The 26119-nt window shown below is 36.6% G+C and overlaps 1 protein-coding gene across 1 annotated transcript; it reads right to left on the bottom strand.

Annotated features, from left to right (window-relative positions):
- On the bottom strand, positions 1-25333 carry LOC21406163. Its single transcript, XM_010112262.2, has 35 exons — positions 25083-25333; positions 24598-24688; positions 23937-24031; positions 23309-23790; positions 23001-23199; positions 22560-22874; positions 22169-22322; positions 21854-21991; positions 21352-21433; positions 20748-21013; positions 20517-20630; positions 20051-20313; positions 19666-19914; positions 19401-19553; positions 19101-19238; positions 18725-18967; positions 18421-18548; positions 17748-17871; positions 17232-17393; positions 16950-17097; positions 16766-16866; positions 16176-16337; positions 15523-15570; positions 15247-15354; positions 14991-15065; positions 14832-14882; positions 2943-3086; positions 2664-2794; positions 2136-2223; positions 1938-1997; positions 1605-1860; positions 1262-1413; positions 1079-1149; positions 660-816; positions 1-447 (listed from the first exon to the last, which is right to left on the bottom strand). Exons 1-35 carry the CDS (start codon positions 25257-25259, stop codon positions 283-285), a joined length of 5490 nt encoding a protein of 1829 aa, XP_010110564.1. The 5' UTR covers positions 25260-25333; the 3' UTR covers positions 1-282.
- Positions 25334-26119: the final 786 nt, after the last annotated feature.

Here is a 26119-nt window from a genome sequence, read left to right as displayed (position 1 = left end):
TGCAAATAAATGATTAGTATAAAAGAACTTGCGAAAAAACTCCTATAAACTCATGTTAGTTTAAAACAAAATAGCTGATGATTACTTTACTAACATCAGCATTTTCCTGTTCTCCCTGGATCTACTCTTTTACGGAAAAAAAAAAAAAAAAAGCGATAATCACCAACTATTGGGACAAACAGTCTAAAGATTTTCATACTCTGCAACGCCACCGAGCATTTTGAGTTCAGTTTGTTCCTTGTTTAGAGCCGAAAGGTATTCGTCATGTTCCAAGACGAAGGGCTATCGACATCTCTGCTGTCGAGTGTACTCCCAAAGAGCAATGGCACCACTGACATGTACATTGAGAGATCTCACCACACCCAACTGTGGAATCTCAATGCAAGCATCCAGCATATGAATTATATCCACAGGAATACCCTCCTTTTCACGCCCAAGAACCATTACCTAGCAAAAAGATGAAAATTATTTTTGACAATTAACAAAACTTCATTAAAACTTAAATTATACAGTGAGCACTAGAATGAAAATACAAAACAAATATTTGCTTTATACTGATGTAGTAATTTGAAATAAGATGTACTGTTTCCTTCCCTGAAATACGGTAAACATATACTGGAGGAGAATCATAACCAAGTTAAGTTGTATGAGCAACTAACCGTCTTTTTCGGGAAGGCGTACTGATCGAGCGGTATACTATTTGCAGTTTGCTCCAATCCCAAAATAGAGTAGCCTTCTTTCTTCTTTTTCTCCAGGAAAATCTTCATGCTATCCACTGGAACCTCAATGATAGGAACCCACCTCTCTGCAGTCACGCTGAAAAACAAAACATTTACCGTAATATTGGACTGAAAGTGTCTGGAGCAAAAATTTAAAATAGAATGGATTAGAGATGACCCCTCCGAAAGGTTTTGCTCCTCAAGCACCACTCAACTTTTACTATCTAACAAATGCAAATTGCAAAATAACATTTTGAATTCTTAAACTAGATCTCAAGAAACCATATGAATCCTTCATGATGAATTAGAAGCATGTAGTGCAGTAAGTATAAAGAGAAGGTAGTAAGTTAATATCAAACCTGATGAGTTGGAACTGTTTATCATGTACAATGTTTGCATCAGCAACGGCCAAACCTAATGCCTTAAACACCTGGTATAAATAATGGAATGTACGGATAAGTTGAGAAGTAGTGCCAAAGGACAACACAAGAGAAGAGGAGGGCAAGAACAAACACATATATAAAGTAACTCCATGAACACACCTCACATGTCCGTGCCAATCCGGCAAGGTTAGGTATGCGATCGATCAGTGATGCCACCAGAATAAAATCTTGTCGACTCTTTCTAAATCTTTCCATAGTCACACTTCTAGAATGCAACAACTGATTAAGAAGTTGATCTTCCTTTTCAATTTCTGTTTTGTCAGACATATTAGATCATGTCACGGGAAGCACAAATTTATGAATATCGAAATATAACCCAAAAAAAAAAAGGAACAAACAAAAGAAAGAAAGATATCAAGCTCTATCCAAAAGGTGTACATAAAACAGATAGGATAGAGAATGCTACAGCGATAACATTTTAGCATAAATAATTTATACATACCCAAAAGTTGTTTGTAACTTTCTTTGTGGCTAAAGAGAGCATTAATTTCACCATCCTTTTTCTCATGTTTAGAAAGAGTAATCTTTTTCTGGAAATCCAACACCATATCCTTAAGCTGTGACGTGCGCGATTTTTCATCACCATCATCATTATGTGATATCTCTCTGCAGTTATGATCTTCACTACTTCTTAAACTCTCGTTTTTTATAGTCACCAAGCCCTTTGCCATTGAGCTTCTAAGGTCTTCCCTCACGTCCTGTGGAAACAAAATATAAGAGGCGAACCGTGCAGAAAAAAAAAAGAAAAAGATAGAGAAAAATAGCTAGAGCTTACATTTAAAAAGGTGAGCACGTCCTCCATAAGAGATTTTGGCACACATTCAAACTCCAGTTCCTTTAATATGACAAAATGCTAGATGAACTAAGTAATCAAAAATACAATTTACAGAACCGAGTCTGAACAAACCACTATGAATAGAAAATAAAGTAACGTGAACATAGTAAATGTGCTAAACTTAAACAAAAGTCTGACCTCAACACGATTGATGAAAATTCCAGCAGGCGTGACAGAGAGAGTGGGATTATAAGCATCTAGATATCCTTCCATTGACGCTCGTAAGCTGAAATAAGCGTAACAAAATCACATTTCAAAGATTTTTTGCAAATTGTATACACACCTATGAACATCAAATCATTACCACAGCTCTAGCTAGGACGACCAAACTAGCTGTGTTTCACCACCCTTCAGTTCATATATATATATATATATGTACATATATATATTCACACTTAAAACTAGACAATGGACCTGTGTTTTGCATTTATCACTTTAGTTAAGAGGGTAGCAATGAACATGATTGTTAGAGGTTCACCATTTCAGGTAAAACTCCCGGTTTAATATATAAATAGAATTTAACTTGTTCACTTGCCATTTGAAGGATTATGGATATATTGCTTCTTTTCAGAGTGTCTATACGAATAACCACGTTGCAGCACTAGATTTCAATTTCAAGAATAATAAAGATAAAAGCAAAAGGCAATAGAAATCAAAACTTCATACCGCATACAGTCAGAGTTTTTCGCCAGGTAAGTTTTCAAGTCCTCAAAGCACCTCTTTTCTAGAGGTATGGATGGAGCGGCTTTAAAATCTGATGGAGGAAATAGTTTGGAAAGAACTTGGTATACCAGTAACTGCAGAAGTTCAATAAACCAGATATTAGAAAACATTCCAGAATAGAAAAAAAAAAAATAATTAGAACAAAAATAAAGTAATAGACTTTTTAGTTCAATTGGTAAAACTAAAATATAGACTACAAAAATAAAAATAGAAATTAAAAACCTGAGTGAAACCACGTAAACTATGGTGATGTGAGGTTAATAATGGAACTATAGGAGGAAGTAACTCATCCAAATGCTCGGACTGAACAGCCTCAGATGCATGGAGAATCACATTAGCTGCTATAAATACGTAAGAAGAGAGCGCCTGCATTTTGATGTATGAATATTAATATAGCATTCATGCGTGACATAATCAAAATTTTTTTAATGACAAAATGTTGACACACCTATGTAAGCAGCGGCAAGAACCACGTGTTATTGCCACTCAGATTTTGAAATTTTGATTTCTACTCCTGAAGTTTCTCTAAAATTTCTGTTGTGTTCTCATTTTATAAGAAAAATTATAATTGTGTCCCCACTTAATAATTAAAAAAATATAACATGTTCCCATCCAATAAAAAAATTTATCAATTTTTCCACAGCGTCCTAACTGTTTATTATTATTATTATTATTATTATTATTATTATTTTTACTCCATCACTGCCGTAAGTAGACTACAATAATAGAAGATTGTTTTGGGCTGTAGTCTAAAATAATTAAATAAATTATGTGATTTTCCATACAAGACATATATCATCTATAAGTATTAGGGATACAATTTAAGCAAAGAGGTGGCATCAACCTTTGGCTCGTCAGCGAGCCTAGATACACTTGCATATGGCCACGTAAGCCTACCACTTTGGATGAGATGGTTACTAATAAACCTATGTTAGAATATCTTTCCACCGATGCTTGCCGACTTTGCAATTGTGATTAAGGTGACGTTTGTTTTAAGAATTTTGTTTGATTTAAGATCACAATTTTTGGTTCTGTTACAATATTTTTCTTTCACAAAAATTTAAATTTTAAAAATTAAAATCATAAACCATGGTTTTCAATCCATAAACTAAACGTCACCTAAGTTTACATCCCTATATATGGGATCTCTTGCCTTCAGTGGGAGGAGAAAGGAAAAACAAAAGAAGTGCAATCAGAAAAAGAAAACCAACCTCTGATTTAATCTTAAAAAATTCCTTTTTCAACTTCATTTTTGTTTCCCTATCATGCCCAAACTTCCTTTCTCGCACATATATTTATGCATATATGCATATAAACTTCTCTATAATATTTTCGGTGTGTTGATGCTACTTATCCTATCATATCTATTCTTGGTGTATTTCACATCATTACAATTATGAATTTTCATTTTATTATTTACTTGTCTATTTAATTCCTCGCACTTTATATTAGTGTGGAAATTTGAGAGAAAAAATTGAAGGAATTATATGTTACATGACAATTACAACCGGTTTATATACAGAAATCCTAGCCTATAGAAACGGCAATCACATCCCATAATATATGGGATATCACACTAAAACAAGAAACTAACTATTATATTCAAACTTTCCTAATTTAGTCTATACACGTGTAAAACACACACTCCTCCTCAAGCTGGTGAATAGGTATTCACCATTCTCAGCTTGGATACAAAACTCTCAAACACTGAACTACTTAACCCCTTGGTGAGTATATCAGCAAGTTGGCCATGTGTAGATACATAAGGTGTACAAATCAGTCCACTATCCAACTTTTCTTTGATGAAGTGTCTGTCAATCTCGATGTGCTTCGTTCGATCATGCTGCACCGGGTTGTGAGCTATGCTGATTGCAGATTTGTTATCACAATAAAGTTTCATAGGACTGTCCCACGTAATCTTCAAATCCTCTAAAACAATCTTCAACCATAGTAGTTCACACACACCCTGAGCCATTGCTCGGTACTCTGCCTCAGCACTAGACCGTGCTACCACATTCTGTTTCTTACTCCTCCATGTCACCAGGTTTCCACCAAAGAAGGTGCAATAACCTGAAGTTGATCTTCTGTCAACAACTGACCCAACATAGTCAGCATCTGTGTATGCCTCAAGAACTAACCCTCCATTCCTCTTGAAGAGGATGCCTCTACCTGGTGTCCCTTTGAGATATTGCAAAACTCTGTATGCCACCTGCAGTTGAACTTCCTTTGGATTGTGCATGAACTGACTGATCACACTCACCGCATACGCTATATCTGGCCGAGTGTGAGAAAGATAAATGAGTCTCCCCACCAACCGTTGATACATCTCTCTATCCACCATAGCATCTTCTTCTGCCTCTCCAAGCTTGAGATTCGGTTCTATTGGAGTACTCACTGGTTTGCATGCTGCCGGTTTCTTTGAGTAGATTTGTAACATACTTCTGTTGAGAGATGAAAATGCCTTGCTTAGAATGAGCCACCTCAATCCCAAGGAAATACTTCAATCTTCCTAACGTCTTGATCTCAAATTCCTTAGCTAAACATTGACTTAGAAGTTGTCTCTCCCTATCATCATCACCAGTCACAATTATGTCATCAACATACACCAATAGGGCTGTAACTTTACTTGAATGTGAGTGTTTAATGAACAAAGTGTGATCTCCTTGACTCTGCTTATATCCCATAGCTGTCATTACTCTAGCAAACCTCCCAAACCATGCTCGTGGTGATTGCTTAAGTCCATACAAGGACTTTTTTAGTCTACATATTGTACCAGCAGTCAACCCTTTATTATAACCCGGTGGAGCTTCCATATAAATTTCCTCCTCCAGTTCTCCATGCAAAAATGCATTCTTGACATCAAACTGCTGCAAATCCCAATCACCATTAGCTGCTAGTGACAATAAAACTCTAATAGTGTTCATCTTTGCAACCGGAGCAAACGTTTCTTGATAATCAATCCCATAGGTTTGAGTATAACCCTTGGTCACCAACCTAGCCTTGTATCTTTCTATTGATCCATCTGCTCTATATTTTACCATGTAAACCCATTTACACCCTACGGGTTTCTTTCCTTCGGGTAACTTCACTATTTCCCAAGTTGTGTTCTTCTCCAACGCCTCCATCTCCACATTCATGGCTTGCTTCCATTTTTCATTGGTTAAAGCCTCGGATAAATTGGCAGGGATGGCAATGGTGTTTAAGCTGACAAGGAAGGCTCTATGGAATGGTGAAAAGTGTTTAAAGGACAAGAAATGGGCAAGAGGGTATAGGGGTCGGTTTGTGCATTCTCTAACTCCTTTCTTGATAGCAATAGGGAGGTCTTGGTCATCATTGTTTATCTCAGATTCAGATTGAAAAGAACGATTAGAAATTGTTACCTCATTCCCAGGATTTAGGTTGGAGTCTTGGACTTGCACAGATTCAGGGACAACCTTCTTCTTTCTTGAGAACACTTTGCCTTTGCCAAATCTCACACTATCAAGGGCCGGATTTGTAGGTGATTTTACAAAAGGCTCGGGATTTGGATTTTCAGTGGGATCGGTGGGAGGAACATTTTCAGTAGGCTCGGTAGAAACATCCATGGGATTAGGCTGTCTTGACACAGGAAGTGGTGAAGATGGCAGATCAAGAAGCAAAAAATCTGCCTTATCCTTATCTTCCATTACTGAATTCTCCCCCTGAAGATAAGGAACAATGAAATAGGATTCTTGTTCATGGAAGGTCACATCAGCTGAGACATAGAACCTTTTTGATGGGGAATGATAGCACTTATACCCCTTTTGAGTTGAAGAATATCCCACAACCACACATTTTAATGCCCTTGGATCTAATTTTCCCCGGTTCTGACTATGAACATGAACAAATGCCACACACCCAAATATGCGAGTAACAAGATTATTTGTGGTGTGTAGGTTTGGATAGAACTTGGAAAGGACATCCATTGGACTTTTAAATCCTAGGACTCTAGAAGGCAAACGATTTATGATATGGGCGGCTGTAAGAACCGCTTCTCCCCAAAAAGATTTAGACACATTTTTTTGAAATAAGAAGGATCTTGTTGAATCGAGGAGATGACCATTTTTCCGTTATGCTGCTCCATTTTGTTGTGGAGTGCTCACACAAGAGGACTCATGTACTATTCCTGCTTTCTGAAAGTATGGAGTTAGGACTTGATTGAAATAGTCCTTAGCATTATCCGACCTAAATCTTTTGATATTGACCCCAAATTGAGTCTTTTTCATAGAACAAAAATTTGAAAGAACAGTGCTGACATCGGATTTCTGTTTAAGCAAAAATATCCAGGTAACTCGAGTAATCATCAATGAACGACACAAATCATTTAGCTCCATTTACATTGGAAATAGTGGAAGGACCCCAAATATCACTGTGAATAAGATCAAAAGGAATGGAACTTCTTTTATTACTGATTGGAAAAGATACACGTTTGTGTTTAGCAAGTTCACACCACAATGAAAATGTTCAACCTCTAGATCCTTAAATAAAGAAGGAAACAAAAGTTTAATAATCCTAAATGATGGATGTCCAAGTCTGCGATGACGAAGCCAGACTTTTTCTTTATTGGATGAAAAAGACTCTGAGACAAGAGAATGAGATGTTATGCCCTTGGTAGTGTTGGATTGACTTGGTGTTTCGAGATAGTAGAGCCCATCCCGTTCTCTAGCATGTCCAATCGTCCTCCCCGAACCTTGTCCTAAAATACACAATAACTATGATTAAAAACCACTTTACAGTGCAAATCTTTAGTGAGCTTTTGGATGGAAACAAGATTTGTGGTTAGCCTAGGGACGTGAAGAACATTTTTTAACAACAGCGACAGGCTTATCTTGACATCACCTATGCCTGCCACAGTAGTTAATGATCCATCGGCTGTGACTATTTTCCTATTACTTGGACACGGGGTATATGAGGAAATTTTTTTTTATGAATGGGTCATATGGTCGATAGCTCCCGAGTCAATAATCCAGGAGCTGGTAAAGGCTATATCCGAGACATTTAATCCAATGGAGAAGGGAAGTTTACCTGAATACGCCAGTGAACAAGTACCTGATGGTTTTTCAAGATTGCCAATAAGTGATCTCACCCTCTCAATTTCTTCTTGGCTGAGACTTCCTATCTCTTGTGATGTCCCTTCATGCGGCTGCACTGCTACAATCTGGGCTTGTCCATTGTTCCTCGGTTGCTCTCCTTTTTGTCCCCACTCGCGGCTTGGTGGTTTTCCATGCAATTTCCAACACCGCTCACGAGTATGACGTGCCTTCTTGCAGTAGGTACACCATAGAGTGTCTTTGTAGTCACGGTTTTGGGTCTTTGGCTGGCTGATCCTCCCATTCTCAACTGCTGGCACTTTTTCTACATTTGTGGCTGTCTTATTGCTGTTACTAGCAACTAAAGCATTGTTAGTCCCCTTTGGTTCAAGCATCAATTCCCTTCTACTTTCTTCTCCTTGGATGAGTGCCACCACTTCATTGAAACTTGGAACTTCCTGTTTGCCAAGAATCTAATTTCTAACTAAATCAAATTCTGGATTGAGTCCAACAAGAAAATCATAAACTCTATCTTGTTCAATAAACTCCTTCAAAATTGCTGCATCATCGGGACACTTGGTCTTAATCACCCTATAATGATCAAGTTCTTGCCACAGAGCCTTCATTTGATTGGCATTTTTAGTGACAGTCCTATCTCCTTGTTTTGCAGCGATCGTCTTAACTTTGACTTCGTAGACTTCGGCAACATCCTTTGCCTTGGAGTACGTTTCTTGAATTGCATCCCATACATCCTTGGCAGTGGCCAAGAACCTACATGTATCACTAATCTCCGGATTCATGGAGTTCCATAGCCATGCCATGATCATCGAATCCTCCTCATCCCACGCTCTAAATCGTGGATCTTCCGATTTTGGCCCGGTCCCTAAGATGTGGCTGATTTTTCCTTTCCCTTTCAGCACAGTCTGGACAAGTTGGGACCATTTAAGATAGTTTTTTCCATTCAGCCTATATGTGGCGTGAATGTTCTGCAATTCCCCGACTTGAGGCCTAACGATTTTTGCATCCTCCGACTGTATCGTAGCTGTTGTTTCTGCCATCTCCGACATCCTCAATCAAACCAAGCAGTCCCAAGGCAATTAAGGCCAGTTGAGTCAAGTAAAATATCAGCGATGAACGGTGATACAATTCAAGCACTCTCTTGCAAAAGCTTCCTGACAGCAGTGGCGGCAGGGTAGGAAACAGGGGGCAGTTCGGGGTGTTCGTACAAATTCCGTAGTTTCAGAAAACTCCTCGGCAACAGGACAGAAAAAGAAAAGAGAACCCTGCGATGAACGCTAGGGTTTTCGTTCCTAGAAAAAGAGCCTAAGGCTCTGATACCATGTGGAAATTTGAGAGAAAACTTGAAGGAATTGTATGTTACATGACAATTACAACTGGTTTATATACAGAAACCCTAGCCTATAGAAACGGCAATCACATCCCATAATATGTGCGATATCACACTAAAATAGGAAACTAACTATTATATTCAAACTTTCCTAATTTAGTCTATACACGTGTAAAACACATTCTTCCACAATTAGTGATATTCTCAGTATCATACTTTTATGTCATTTACACCTAGCTACTAACTTGACTGTTGGTATTTTATATTAAACCACCCACGTTGTCATTAACCCGTAGAGAGTGTTGCGTAATTTCCGACCACCTACTCTAACTATCTAATCTACGGGAAGTCTTGTTATATGCGACCGCCTGTTTTACTTTTTTTATGAGATGTTGTTTTATGCGACCGCTCATTTTATTTATTTTATTTATGTTTATCTATTAGCTTTATTTTAAACCATTATTATGGCATTTTAACTACGGTTTATAATAATCACCAAACCAAGAGTATCCCCGTACAAAGATTATATACTCTTAATAACAAAAAAATCAGATCAAATGCCATATTTTGTTAATAATATCAAATAAATTAATAATACTGTCGGAATCAAGAAAGAGGATAAGGATCATTGACCGGATCCTAATCTAATCCAGTAAATGAGACTTTAGAGATAGAGTTAGAAAGAAGTTATCTTCTTATTAGGAAGTAGTTATCTTATTTTTAAGTTTTATAGATTTCTTAAGATAAGGATCTCCTTCAAGATAAGGGATCCCGGTTAGGTTATTTTTCCTATAAATATTGTAAATGTTATACAGAGTAATAATAAGAAGGAATATTTTCAGTCCTAAAAACCTTCATGGTATCAGAGCCGAAACCCTATATTTCCTTCCATGGCTAAAACAGCCATTACTGAGGAAAGGAGATCCTCAACTTCCTCTAGGGCAGAAAACCCTAATCACAGTGAACCAGACCGATCCACCATGTCTCACGGGGGGGAGCCCTCTCATATGCCATTCCAATTAACGCTTCATAAATTGGATGGTAAGAATTATCTAGAATGGGCACAAACCGTGAAACTCGCCATAGACGGGAGAGGAAAACTTGGCCATCTAACCGGAGAGGTGAAGCAGCCCGAAGCAAGAGATCCAAAACTGAAAACATGGAGGTCCGAGAATTCCTTAGTCATCGCATGGCTGATCAATTCTTTGGAACCAACTATAGGTAAACCTTATTTGTTTCTTGCTACTGCAAGGGATGTTTGGGAAGCTGTTAAAGAAACCTACTCTGATCTTGATAATTTTTCACAAATTTTTGAGTCGAAAACTAAGTTATGGAAGTCTAAACAAGGAGAACGTGAGGTCACTGTGTACTATAATGAGATGGTCTCTTTATGGCAAGAATTAGATCAAGGCTACAATGACGAGTGGGATTGTCCAACCAATAGTGTAAGATTCATGAAAAAAGAGGAGAATGACCGAGTATACTTGTTTCTGGCTGGGTTAAATCGGGAGTTTGATGAAGTAGGTCACGAATTCTTGGGAGAAAACCACTTCCTACTCTTCGGGAGGCTTTTTCTGAAATTAGACGAGAGGAAGGGAGAAGAAAGGTTATGTTAACCTGAAACAGATTCTAAATCTATTACTGACAATTCTGCCCTTATTTCAATGAGGAATGAAACCGAAACTGACAAGAAGAAGAAGCCTTGGTGTGATCACTGCAAGAAGCATTGGCATACATGTGAAAATTGCTAGAAAATCCATGGGAAGCCTCCAAATTGGAAGAAGAAGACTGCCATAGCAATTGCCGCAGATAATAGAGCTCTCCAAGCATCCAGTGAGGAACAAAGACAGCAAAGTACTTCAGAGATGTCTCCCTTTACAAAGGATCAATTAGAGCATCTATACAAACTCTTCCAATCTCCAAACCTCCGAGTAAATCCTTCTTGTTCCTTTGTTCAAACAGGTAACCTTGCCTCTGCTTTCCTTAGTGTCAATCCTCAACAAAATAGCTCATGGATAATAGATTCAGGAGCTACCGATCACATGACAGGTTGTTCCCATTTTTTTTCCACTTATACTCCATGTGCAGGGAACAAAAAAATTCGAATTGCTGATGGTTCCTTCTCGGCAATTGCTAGGACAAGAAAAATTGTTATTTCACCTTCCCTAATCTTACATGATGTACTCCATGTTCCAAAACTTTCTTATAATCTTGTGTCTGTTAAAAAAATTGCAACAACTCTAGATTGCCGTGCCATATTTGATTCTTCTCAGTGTTTCTTTCAGGAAGTGGTCTCGGGGAGGACGATTGGCAGTGCTAAGGAAAGTGAAGGCCTCTATTTTCTTTAAGATGGAACTAACTCCGGACAACAAGTTCATAATACTTGCTTACATTCTACTTTTATTTCTAATGATGTTATGCTTTGGCATTACAGACTAGGACATCCAAGTTTTTATTATTTAAAACATTTGCTACCAGATTTATTTAGAAATAAAAATCCATCTTTTTTTAAATGTGAGATTTGTGAATTGGCTAAACACCAACGTTCCTCGTTTCCTTCTAAACCTTATAAACCATCAAAACCATTCATGTTAATCCATAGTGATGTTTGGGGACCATCTAGAGTGTCAACAATATTTAGAAAAAAAATAGTTTGTGAGTTTTATTGATGATCATACTCGGTTGACCTGGGTATACTTATTACATGAGAAATCTAAAGTAAAGGAGATATTCCAGGCCTTCTATACAATGGTTGAGATACAATTTCAGGAAAAAATAAGAGTGTTTAGGAGTGACAATGGTAGAGAATACTTTAATGAAATCTTAGGAGGAGTTTTTTCAGAAAAAGACATAATACATCAAAGTTCATGTTTTGACGCTCCACAACAAAATGGGATAGCTGAAAGAAAAAATAAACACCTCTTAGAAGTCACGAGGGCATTATTATTTACTCGTAATGTTCCTAAGTATCTCTGGGGAGAAGCACTCTTAACTGCAACCTATCTTATAAATCATATGCCTACCAAAATCCTGAATTATAAGACACCTTTAAGTGTTTTCAAAAATGTCTTTCCTACTTCAAAGTTAAGTAACGATTTACCCTTAAAAGTATTTGGGTGCACTACTTTTGCTCACATCCATGACCGAAACCGAGTAGATCCCCGAGCTAGGAAGTGTGTCTTCGTAGGCTACGCTCCTAATCAGAAAGGATACAAGTGCTATGACCCAAGTTCTAAAAAATTGTTTGTTACAATAGATGTCACATTCTTTGAATCTCAGCCGTTTTTTCAAACTCATCTTCAAGGGGAGAGCATACATGAAGATTCGGATTTTCTTCAACCTATAACAGCAAGCTCAAACTTAAATCCCAGTTTTTTAATAACTATGGAGTTTAGTGATTTAAATAATGAGAACTTGAATCCCAGGCCTATAGACCCATCTCATGACATTGATAGAAATACAAATGGGGAACAAACAGGTACAAAAAAACTGCTTGTTTACAGGAGAAGGAACCGGAACCAAGGGGATGAGGCTGACACATCCCAACACTGCCAAGAATCTGCACCCCAGATCACTCCAAATCCAGTTGAGATTCCAGGTAATCCTCACAACGAACCTACTCTTACTAGTCCTATTTCCGAGCCTCATTTTTCTGAACCAAACATACCTGATCTTGATATTCCCATTGCTCACCGTAAAGGTGTCAGAGGCTGTGCAAAGTATCGTATGTCTAACTTTGTTTCCTACAAAAAACTGTCACCCATGTTCTCTGCATTTATCTCACAATTGTCTAGTGTGGAGATTCCGAAGAACGTACAGGATGCTCTAAAAATTCCTGAGTGGAAGGAGGCTGTTCTTGAAGAAATGAAGGCCCTTGAAAAAAATAGAACGTGGGAAGTAATGGAATTACCAAAGGGAAAGAAGACCGTTGGCTACAAATGGGTATTCACAAAGAAGTATAAATCAGACGGATCCCTGGAGAGATACAAGGTTTGCTTGGTAGCTAAAGGATTTACTCAGACTTATGGTATTGATTATCTTGAAACTTTTGCACCTGTGGCAAAACTCAATACTGTAAGGGTACTCTTAATAGTTGCAGCTAATCTCAACTGGCCACTTTAACAACTAGATGTGAAGAATGCTTTCCTCAATGGTGATTTAGATGAAGAAGTCTTTATGGATCCACCTCCTGGCTTTGAAGGGAAATATGGATCAATGGTATGTATACTGAAAAAGTCCCTGTATGGCCTAAAGCAATCTCCAAGGGCTTGGTTCGAAAGATTTACTCAGTTTGTGAAGAAACAAGGATACACCCAGGGACAAGCAGACCACACAATGTTCACAAGGCATTCAACCGATGGGAAGATAGTTGTTCTCATAGTATATGTCGATGATATTATTCTTACTGGAGATGACATAGTTGAGATGGGATGCTTAAAGCAGGATCTAGCCTCTGAGTTCGAGATCAAGGACTTAGGTTTACTCAAATACTTCCTCGGTATGGAGGTAGCCCGATCAAAGAAAGGGATTGCAGTATCACAAAGGAAATATGTGATTGATTTACTTGAAGAAACATGGATGAGTGGATGTCGTCCTGCTGAAACACCAAAAATCAAAAGTTTGAAAATAGGGGAGGAAGACCAGTAGATACTGCCCGATATCAAAAACTAGTTGGAAAGTTAATCTATTTGTCACACACATGACCAGATATAGCATTTGCTGTGAGTCTGGTAAGTCAATTCATGCATTCTCCCCAGGAGGAACATCTTCAAGCTGTCTACCGCATCCTAAGGTATTTAAAGGGCTCACCAGGAAAAGGACTGTTTTTTGAGAAAAGTGAAAAACGGAGTATTGAGGGATACACAGACGCAGATTGGGCAGGGTCTACTATGGACAGGAGGTCCACTTCAGGCTATTGCACATTCGTATGGGGATATTTAGTGACTTGGAGGAGTAAGAAGCAGAATGTAGTGGCTAGGAGTAGTGTTGAAGCAGAATATAGGTCTATGGCACTAGGAGTTTGTGAGATGGTGTGGCTTAAGCGAATCCTAGAAGAACTAAGAAGACATGTGACAACACCTATGAGATTGTACTGCAACAACAAGGCAGCCATCACTATTGCCCACAATCCAGTTCAACATGACATAACGAAGCACATCGAGATCGACAGACATTTCATAAAAGAGAAGATTGAAGCTGGAACAGTATGTATGCCGTTCATTCCAACCTTACGACAAGTCGCTGATATTCTCACAAAGGGACTGTTCAGACCAAGATTTGAAGAACTTACTAGCAAGTTGGGCATGATAGATATCTATGCACCAACTTGAGGGGGAGTGTCGGAATCAAGAAAGAGGATAAGGATCATTGACCGGATCCTAATCTAATCCAGTAAATGAGACTTTAGAGATAGAGTTAGGAAGAAGTTATCTTCTTATTAGGAAGTAGTTACCTTATTTTTAAGTTTTATAGATTTCTTAAGATAAGGATCTCCTTCAAGATAAGTGATCCCGGTTAGGTTATTTTTCCTATAAATATTGTAAATGTTATACAGAGTAATAATAAGAAGGAATATTTTCAGTCCTAAAAACCTTCAAATACATATATACATATATATATATATATACAGTCAAGAATTAGATAGAGGACAAAATATGTGCCATCATAAAATTATTTATAAAATTGGTTTAATTAAGATATGTAGAACAAATTTACCTGTGGCCTCATGTCATAATCTCGCAATATAGGAACTAACTGCTCTCCAACCTGATTGAAATAATATGACATCAGAATTAATACGTGGTTTTCCAATTTGTGGAGCCATGCTATAACCAGTTAACAACAAAAGCAGATTAAAAAAAAAATTCGCCTTACCAATGATGGGAACTTCAAATATATGTTAATTGCAAATGTCTCCAGGTATTGGCGAACAGCAGGTAAGTTGTTTCTCTGCAATTAGGATAAAAGCCATAAGCATTACAAGTAACAAGTATAATTCATTTTGAAGAGGCCAGAAGGTAAAGCTATGCATGAAAACTTGAAAGTTACTGAGATGATGAATAGTAGTTTCAACAATGATAACTTAATAAGAGAGTATAGCAATAATTATTTATGATGTAAATTTACTTACAGAAAGGGATATGTTCAATTGATGTGTGACTTGGCCGACAATATCTCGACGGACAAACCGTGACAAAACACATATCATTTGCCAGGCGCGTATTTTGCGTCTATGGATCTGTTATAAAATAGAAGTCAGAAAAGTGATCAATTAGAAACGATGACAAAAATAAGAGATGATTGGTGACCATTCAAAGCATGTCCAAATGTTCCATTTGCACATTTATATTTTAGTAAACAATAAGCTTTATATTTTTAAAAGTCCATAAAGGGAATGAATACTCACTGCACTGTACTTCTTATACAACTCCTTTGAAAGATCCTTGTCGTTTACCTACATGGCAACATGACTGAATCAAAACGAAGATATTGTAAAAGGAACTTACCATTCACCAATAAGATGTCGTTTCAACATCCCAATTGAGATTTTTTTTTTGGTGGTTAATCTCCCGACTGAAAACTTAAAGAGTCGATCTATAAACAAAATTTTCAGCCTTCAAACACTATACCACAATTCTGAATAAGTGAAGTTCATCTAGCTCAGTTGGTAATGTTTCTAATAGTGTACCAAAGACTTGACAATCTCATCTTCATAATATTTAAGAAGGGTTTTGAGAAAGGAAGGACATATCTCCTGTTCTATGTTAGCAATAAATAATATTATTATGAAAAGACGGAATATGATTTCTTTAATTATTGATCAAGATTTAAAAAACAATTTGAAGGACACTACCTACGACAAAAAAAAAAAAAAAAAAAAAAAAAAAAAAGGAAAAGAAAACTACTAGTTATTGAGAAGAGTGCATGGTTCCATAATGATGAAAATTTAATATACACTATACGATGCAAACAACTTTCTCTTGTTGGTTACTTGAAATTTGTATTAGAGGTTAGTGTAAGAATTTGAAACCTAAAATGCATACCACAAAATGCAATTACCACGGAACTAAGAAGTTCAAGGAGAAACAGTTTTCCAGCTTCCAAAGCAGCAAGGCAGTCTCCACGTTCGTTGTTTGTTCCAACCATGTCAGCTAAATCAGCTAACTTGTAAAATAAAACAGCAACAGACACACGTGCATACAACTCAGTGTTGATAAACGCCTGACAAGAAAAGAGAAAGTCAAATGACTAACTATTAGCAAAAAGCAACCTGGACGGAACAATTGGACAGCCACTGGCAGAATCAATTCCATTTGCCACATGCCCGTCCTACCAATTTATAATATCTTTCCTAAGCCCCATCCTCCAACTTTCTATTATAAAATATTAGCAAGAAAAGATAGAAAACAAATACGAAAATAAAGAAAGGGAAAGTCACAATTACACACTTGAAGAAAATAAAAATTATTTTGAAGTTGCCTTCATAGCAACTATAAAGACTTCAAAGTTCAAATATGTACTTTAAAAAAAATGAAAAGAAAAAACAAATATTTCATAAAATAGTGGACCCTTCACTTCCAACTAGATGATTGTTGCCACTATGTAACATCTTTAAGCACTGTGAAAAAATAAATAATCAAATAGCTTACCTCACTCAGTTCAGGTTCGGGGCTTTTAGCCAATAAGGAAACTTCAATCCTTGTATCCTGATTATCAGCTAATTCAGCTTCAAAATCTTCATCAAATGCAACTGGAAAGAAAATTATTGAGTTATATAACCGAAATAATGGAAACCCGCAAAGGATCAGTAATCAAGAAGAGTGCAAGACATACCAGAACCATAGAGTGACAGAAGTTTCAGCTCCTTCACGTAGTACTTTATAAATCTAGGATTTGACAGCCACATCCCTGTTAAGTGTAGTGCTGAAAGACGAATTGTGCGCGGGCTTTTTGTGCCTTCCTCAAGAATTTTTTCAATAAACTGCCAAAGGTGTTAGTTATAATACTTGCTTAGCCATTCACCGGTTTTTAGGACAAAAGTAACAAAAGATATTATATTGGCGAGCAAGAAACATGTAGAAAATGCACACACATAATGAGAGAGGGACCACATACCCACTTGAGAGGCCCAGGTGCATTCTCAGTTGAATGCATGCTCTCATCAGCAATCAGGGAAGAATGAAGAACAGAAGATAAAAGTGCAGCAATGGGTGCAACCTTTCGCTTGTTGCAGCTGATATGCAATACCCAAGCAGAGTGAACCAAATTCCATATCAACTGAAATTAAATTCAAGATTCAAATAAATGTGAACAAGTCATTTCTCCTACTTCATCAAATTGTCATTCATAATAAAGAATACATGTATTTCCAAATTGTCACATGCTGTCCAAAAAGTCACTCTCCAAGCATTTCTGTTGCCTATGGGGCCGTTTGGAAGGTATACTCAAACCATGATTTTTGATTCTGATGTTTGAAATTCAAATTTTTTGTGAGAGGAAAACATTGTAGCAAAATCAATGATTTGAGTTTGAGTATATGAAACAAACAGGCCCTATACTTCTCTGCAATCAGAGACAGGTCATAAAGCCCATAGAGAAGCACCCATCCAATATAAGAGTTAGGAAGCAAACCTGCGCTTCAACCCCATTGCAAGAGGAGACAAGAGAGCTCGACTTTCCTTTATCAAAGAGGCCCAAAGCTAGTCTGACTGATCGCAGAATAGGTAAAACAGAACCTTCTCCAGCGTTCTCAAGGCTGCAGAATACATGGAAGTTGACAAGTCAAGAATACAATTTCCCATATGTTGAACCCACTATTGTACCCACAAAAACAACATTAGAGAGTGAGTAACAAAAATATCCAGTTAGACATTAACCAATTAAAAAAGAAGATTAGTAAAGAATATATACATTTCAGAAAGAACAAATACTGATAATCTCATTTCATAGAAACTCTGCGAAAACAGACACGTATATATTGCACCATAAAGCTGAAATAATAATAATAATAATAATAATAATAATAATAATAATAATAATAATAATAATAATTTAAAAGAAATTTAACAGTACCCCAATAAACACCCAAAAAATAATAAATCTTCAAAGCTCTAAAGCCACAATTTCAAAAGAAGAACTATACGCTTAGCCAATTTCTAGAACACATTTAATCTAATAAATAACACCTCTCTAATAACCGGATTGTTAATGAATACGACTAACATTGCTGAGTACTCAAGAAAACCAACAAGTACAAATTTCTGGTATGAGCATTAAAAAAAGGATTAAGCTCGTAATTTCTTACTTCTCAACAAGATCACTAAAAATAGCTCTTAGAGCTGTATCCGAGAAGAAAGTATTATGGTCCTCTAAATGCAGCCCATTGTTAACAGCATAGCTGGGAATCGATAACAAAGATTCTAGGCAAAGCCACTGCATCGTTAACAGAAAATTAGTTAACATCACATACTGTCATATAATAGAATATACTTAGCCACACGCATATGAAGATAATATAACATGTAATGGCAGGACGACCCAAGGAGAGAAATGATAGAAAGGAAATTACAAGAATAATTTATTTAAAAAATATACTAAAGATTATTCACCTTCCAGTTCATTAGAACTGCACGTCGTGTTCGTACCAAAACTCCAACTGCAAGAAGATCGTTGATATTCTGAAGGAAAGAGAGAACCAAGGAATCTAACAAAGGTTTGCCTTCCACTTTCGATAGCAACTGCTTGTCATTGTCAGTAACAAAATCCAGAGTTTGAGGTGAAGACACAGACGCTAGAGCTCTAAGAGCATAAGCTAAAGCTTCATATGCAGCAAGACAAATTTCTGCTCCCGTCTGCTTTGTTGCCCACAGATAAACTACAGAAATTAGATCGTAAAAACTAGCAAAATCTTGAAAGATAAAATCTTCCACAAAGAAAAAATCAAAAAATATCTTAATACGGATAATTCAATACAACTTAACACACCTCTGAATCACAAGCTGAAGACGAAATTGTATTCCAGTAGAACTTCCAGAAAAACTTGAAAGCAGAATTTAGCAAAGAACCACTTTCAAACTGTGCACACCAGGACGATATTAGCGCAACAGTCTTCACAGATGTTATCTGTTTATTTATGGGCAAGAAAGGTAACCGAAAAAATAAATGTATATCAGTAGAAGAAACCTGACAAACTGGAAACCAAAAAAAATTCAAAACCACAACAAACTAAGTATGTGGGTACAGAGAATCAACTCAATTAAAGATGATTTGTGCAAATAATCTTACAGCTTGAAGCACATCAGTGGTGGTGGAAGATGATAAGCGGCGCTGACTTGGGCCTCCAAGCTTTCCTTTAACAGAACCAGGGAGGGTATCCTCTACCTTAATGCTAGAAGAGAAAACTGAACAAGATGAGTTCGCATACACGACTAGCTCCTCCTGCAAGTTAGTTGAAGAAATTAATGTACCACAGAACGATAAATAGCAAGCTTAAGAGAAAGATATAGATAAACAAAACACTTAAAAGCCCAGTCCAATCAGTTCGCAGTACCATGATGGAAAGGAAAACACTGGTGAACCTCTGATATAAAGTAGCAGCATCTACATAACTTGGTTTATCTATCGTCTCAATCAGTCCAAATTCTGATCTGGTTCTGAACTTGATACCATATTCAGTGGTTCTTTCCTGCATTATCTGAAGCTCCATAACCAAGCTCAAGGTGAGGATGAGAAACTTAACAGGTACATACTCTACATTCTGATTTTGGCTGCAGATATTAGAAACTTGATTTCGAATGAACTGCAAAAAAAAGCAGTATCCATCGTAAGTTAGAACCTTCGGGTGGAAGTTTTTATTAAAACAAGATTACATGGGAAGTGGAAGAACAATCAATGAAGATGAAAAAGGGAGAGGAAGAACGGAAGTGAGGGCACACCGTCCATATGGGTATCAGATGACTCTCCTCCTTGATTGCAAGAAAAAGTACTCTTGCCCATCTTTTTGCTTCCGATTCCCACGCATCTAAGTCACCATCATCATAAGTACCAAATGCATTAACCATATAATGAGCACTACAATACCTGCTGGTGAAGTCATGGAGGCTCTTCAAAAACTTCAACTCCATATTGGAACAGTTGACACTGCATTGCTTCTGTCCACAACCCATAAGCCATTCTTGTACTTTGGGTCTTAAAGAACCTAAAGTGCACGAGATGTAGAGAGAATGATTACATGTGCACGCAGAAACACATGTAGAGTTACATGTGCATGCACATACATGCATATATGAACGTCCACATGGGCATTTTCAGAAATACAAATACCAGAAAACTAACTTCAGATATATATATATATATATATATATATATATATATATAACCTGCTTAAAACATCAGACTTACCACCAGAATCAGTAAATTCCCGTGGCAATATTGAAATAAAGTGCAATAGTACCTCAAGAGGCACATCAAACGTACACACCACTGAAGCACCAGTCTCAAGGATTTTCTCACAAACTGGAGTAATCAAAACAATACCCAGTTAGTTATCATCTCGACTTTTGATTAATATTTATCAATATTAATCCTTAAATGAAAAAACATCCCAACCCAATCAAATTAGTTATTTGAGACCTCGGAGTCGATAGTTTGGATTGAAATGCTGTTTGCTGCTCTCAATAATGAACCTCAAAGCATCAAGTAAAACAATTTTGTCGTTTTGAGGAGAACTTTCCGAGTCGAACGCATCTTGATCCCCTTCTGCTTCATTGTCATTATCAGGAGTCGTAATTTGATGAGCAGCTGAAGCTACGCATTCAGCAAGGCCCATCAATCCAGCTCTACTGAATGATTGCTGCCGGGCAGTAGATGCTAAATTGCAAAGAAAAGAAATCCACTTCCTGTAACCATTTGGAATGGCACTCAATATCATCCTTTTTTCAAAAAGCAATAACAATTTCTAGAATCCACATGCTCGCCCACTAAGATTAACAAACAGAACTCTTATTTAATTATTTTTTCTTTTGAAAAAAGATGAAGAAATAGAACAGGTTTTGTCAATCTTTAGGTGGCAAGAACTTAAGCGTTAAGAATCGTAAAAAACCGTGGAATCAAGACCTTGGACTTGATTTGGTAGAATCCTAAAATCTGCCCCATGATAAATTTTGAATTTTAAACAAAGGTTCAGAAAAAGTTGAGCACATATTAAAAGATAATTTCCAAGCACAAGATTGAATACCTCAGACTGAGACAACTAGCATATAGGTGTAAGAACTGAGCGGCATCTTCAATTGTCCTCGATGAGTATACTCCTTTTACACCTGTAGCAAAGCAGAACAAGGAAATAAGTCAACAAAATGAAATACAACAGACAAAGTACAGGTTTCCTTTTATTTTTATTTTTATTATTATTAATAACAATAAATGAGTGAGAGAGATAGCAAGAAGAACTCGTTTATCTTATTTAGATGAACTTTTTGTAGTACTGAGTGCAGACACTAATTTCTTACGCAAACATGTATAACCGCGTACTTATTCTAAGGTAATCCTTTGGGATATTCAAAGTGCTACAGTTAATAAATGCATCAACCCTGTTCCTATCTCATAGTAATATTTTATGTAAAGACTAAAGATAATTTAACTAATTCCAAGTCTAACATAAACATAGTGTACTATTTATTGATAATACAGTGAAAAACAAAATTTTCTTGGTTATGGCTGAAAAATATAAAGTTACAAACCAAATTCTTTGTGCTGCACAGGATCATTTAATGCTAGTAAGAATGAACCGAGAACAAAAGTTTCCGGTAGTGAATTGGCGAAGTTTCCATAATCCTCCCACTTGATGCCCAAAATTGATTGCATTATCAAGCACCTAACTGCACATAAGCAACAGATGAAGAGACGGAAAAGACTGTCTAGAATATTAACCTTTGCTAAATAAGTATGTAATAATGTGTGGAATCTGCCATTTATCTAACTACTTGTCACTTTAAACAAATTTTCCCAATAAATTTCCCAAGTCATCAAATGGACAGGCTAAGAGTTACCATTACCTTGTGGATTATCATGATGGAGTCCCCGCTCCCACAAAATTGCCAACCAATTGAAGATTTCACCTGACATTGCAAGTTGATTTTCATGTAGTCCTCCACCATCAGAGCTTGCAGAACTTACATGTGAGATAGAAGATTGGAGCAACAAGGATACCTACAACAAAATGATAGACATGAATGAGCTTCTCAGAAGGCTGCTGAAAAACGTCAAAAAAGATGTACCAAGTAAGAAATCTTCTTTTAGCTTGTAGGAAGCCATGTGATATGATTATTTGAATTTAAACTAGGGCGCATAAGAACAAGAATGCAATTTGAAACAGAAAAGAGAAATAAAAAAAATAAAAAAACAAAACAAAACAAAACAAAACCACACACACACTTAAGAGACCACCTGATGATTCCAAGCTGCTTCAACCAAGTGAGTACCATACTCTTCAAGCATCTCATATAGCAACACGAATGCTTCCCACTTCTGCTGGCTGTTCAAATAAGGCTCAGTTGGGTTACAAATTCTGCCAACACCAAGTGACTTGGCTTCCATTTCAGCCCACACTTCCCTCTTTGTCATGCCCTGAGGAGTTGAATGTTTTTTGTTCAAAATAGTCTCAGATGCGCCAGATGAGCGCCCCCCTCCATCTTCATTTATGTGCACTACTGTCTTTAGTATGTGTAACGATTGCTTCCTCACTGAGCCCTCCTTATCAATCTGACCAGTAACACCAAAACTAAATAAATAAATAAATAAATAAGATCTGTCACTATGCAGTTGAGTTACTTCACAACGAAATTAAAATGATTTAACGAGATATGACCAAGTGGTACTGCTACTTACCAAGCCTCTTTTAATTACATTCCAAAATTCCTTGTCAGCTCTTATATCCAGTCCAACTTTATCAGCATCTCCACATTCGTCTTTACCAGTCAAGAAAGACAAATAAAGAGACAGTACACTATAGGCATCTCTTCTCTCTATAGGTCCAAGAGAAAATAGTGTTCCACAGCACTTCCAAATTTTCACAAAGAAATCGTTCCTGGATGTCAATCAGATATTTAGAAGAGTGTACATATAATGAATGCCTGTTGATAAAGAAAATACATGTCAGTAAAACAATCACGTTTGTAAGAAGGCGTAGAGAATACCTGGAAATCGTACACTCCTTCCCATTAATCATAGCTTCAAAGGAGGGATGAGATGCAAATGCTTTGAAAATGATTGGGAGAAGAAAGCTTATTGCACAAGTGCGGTGTTCCAACCTTTCTAGAAGCATATGTTCAGCCATACTGCAAAGACCCCAAATCAAGTCCCCAGCAAAATGTTGAGCATCAACACAACCATTAGCCACTATCGATTCTGCTGTTTTAGCTATTTGCTGGTTTGAAAGGGCAACATCAAGCATTATGGCTAGGATGTGGCATGAAATCGGCATTGGAAGGGACCAAGTTGGATATTGAAAGTGATCCTTATCCAACTCCAAACGACCAAAAATGTTATTTTCTGATTCTTCATTTTGAAGCATACCAAAAGAATGATAAACTGATCTTAACAAAAATGGAACCAGGCTTGTCTCAACAACTACCCAGCTATTTGTCTCAATCACGACAACAACGAATGATTCTGCAACCTAATGACAAAGTTTTATGCAACAAGAACTTTTTGATAAGGAAGTATTCGACAAGGTTTCATCCCAGTCAACAGGGAAGTTTTTGATACAACAGGGCTAAAACAAGAACTTATCATCATATTCATAGCTAAGCTTTTAGTGTCTACCTGGTTAAGCAATCCGCGGTCAAGAGTATGCAGTTCCTTCATCAATGGGAGAAAAACTCTCCAAATAAACAATTTTAGAGCATCATGATTAAAGCCTGCAGAGAAAAGTTATTGATAGAAAGGTGCAGACCAACTTATCATTTACAGCCTTGAAAGCTAACAGACAAAAAGCCCTTCTTTCAACTTACAAACGCCAATTAAATATGTTTTTCTAAAAAATAAAGAAGAACAAAGACACAAATCGCACAGACAAGTTTGCTAGAAACAATAAATAACATTAGTAAAAGAAATGCTTCGTGTAGCTCTAAATTTTCCGATGCTCCGATATAGTAACAATAATCCATTTCTCAACTTGGTTATCAACGTTCACACAGCTCAATTAAAATATTAGACACATGTCATTCCCACAAAAGTTATGAATAGTACAGCACACACCCGCAACAAATCAACTAATCCCGATGGCAAATGTGACACAATGATCATAGAAATTCATAGCAACTTGAGGCAGACTAACACGCATAAGCTCCAATCAACAATATTTTTCCTGACAAGTGACAATGCTTATCGCAAACGTTCTGGCAGCCATGAAAACATACACATTACAAGTGTAAGTAACTCAAAAGAACTCAATTCTTTGATTTTCTCTGGAACCATTACTCACCGAGTTTCTGTAAAAGGTGGCAAAGTGCGGTGACGAAAGACGCCAGGTAACTATACTGATCAGAATCCAAGTTGTTGCCTTCGCTTAAGCCCTAATTAAAAACGGTTAAATTAACTCAATCATGCAACCTATACATACTAAAAAGAAAAACCGGGCAAAACTAACAAAAAATGTTCAAACTCAAACTCATTTTACTCTCTTGTCATACAAAAACTGCTCTCAAAAATAGAGAAACAATCATAATGCAGATTTCCACATTTTCCCTTTAAGTTTATCTCTTTATCAAATAAACAGACAAATAAAGCCTAACAAAAAACTGGGTATTACTCAAAATGCAGATTCCAAAATTCCCTTCAAATTAAACAATGTATGTAACGTCTTAGTTGTTCACTTTGCATCTTCTCAAGAACTAAACAGACTAGTAATACAGTCCTATATATATATATATATATATATATAAGGTATTTTAATGGAATTGGTAGTACCTTGGTGAAGTCAGGAGAAGTATCAATAAGTGAAGTGAAAAGGGTCGACGGAGATAAGCCGGTAGAAGCCAGAAGGCAATCCAGAACCGCCGGAATTGCAGGCGGATGAACTAGACGGAAGCTGTTCCACAGGGAAGTGGTGAGAGAAGTAGTAGCGTCACTGTCGTTTGAAGCCATGTTCGTCAAATGATTGCAGAGACTGAGCGTCCTTCTTCCCTTGTACAGGATCAGAGAGCGGGTTGGAATTGCAGTAGTTGATTTTTAACGGACTTTTCCTTTGGGTTGTTCTTTTTATAAATAAAATAAATAAATAAATAAATTCTCAGATAAACCCTAGGCTTAAGAATCATAAACCCTGAAAATTTAAATATGTTGATTGTCGTTCTGAGAAAACTACATGTCGTTTCTTCACAAAAAGTACATGTCATCTCGCCTCTGAAAATAAACTATTTCGCAACCTTTCTTGGAAACGACATGCTGTTGCTTTGGTTAAAAAATACGGATAAAATCATTTTGGTACATTTTGTTATAACAAAACATCTTTCTAGTGTTTTATAGGTGTCCTATATTTTTAATAATATAACAACGGTATCTCTATTGTTAAAGAAATTTACATTGATTTCCGAAATATAAAATGCTCATTCTACCATTTTCACTAATTAACAATAAACTAGTAATTTCAATAAAAGAATTTGAGTGTACTTTAAAACATTAAAAATTAAATAATCAAAATAAATTAAAATGCTTTCAAAAAAATATTTTAAAGCTACTAGTTTTTATATTATTATAAAAAAGATAGTTTAGATATTATATGTCTCAAAAATTAGTTTTAAGATACTAAAAAATATTTCTTTAAAGGTGAAGGTATTGTTTAATATTATTAAAAACACATAGTACTAATAAGATGTTTTGCTATAAAAGATGGTACTAAATAATTTTATCCTTACAAAATAATATTTTTTTTTGCTCATTTAAAGTTGTTGTGATTTAATTGAAAACGACATGTCCTTGTTGTTCCAACTTTTGTCGTTTGATAA

This window comes from Morus notabilis, unplaced genomic scaffold (genome assembly GCF_000414095.1).
Source record: "Morus notabilis unplaced genomic scaffold, ASM41409v2 Scaffold135, whole genome shotgun sequence".
Taxonomy (NCBI): domain Eukaryota; kingdom Viridiplantae; phylum Streptophyta; class Magnoliopsida; order Rosales; family Moraceae; genus Morus; species Morus notabilis.
Note: the sequence above shows the minus strand (reverse complement) of the source record. Positions and strands in the feature narration are given on the sequence as shown.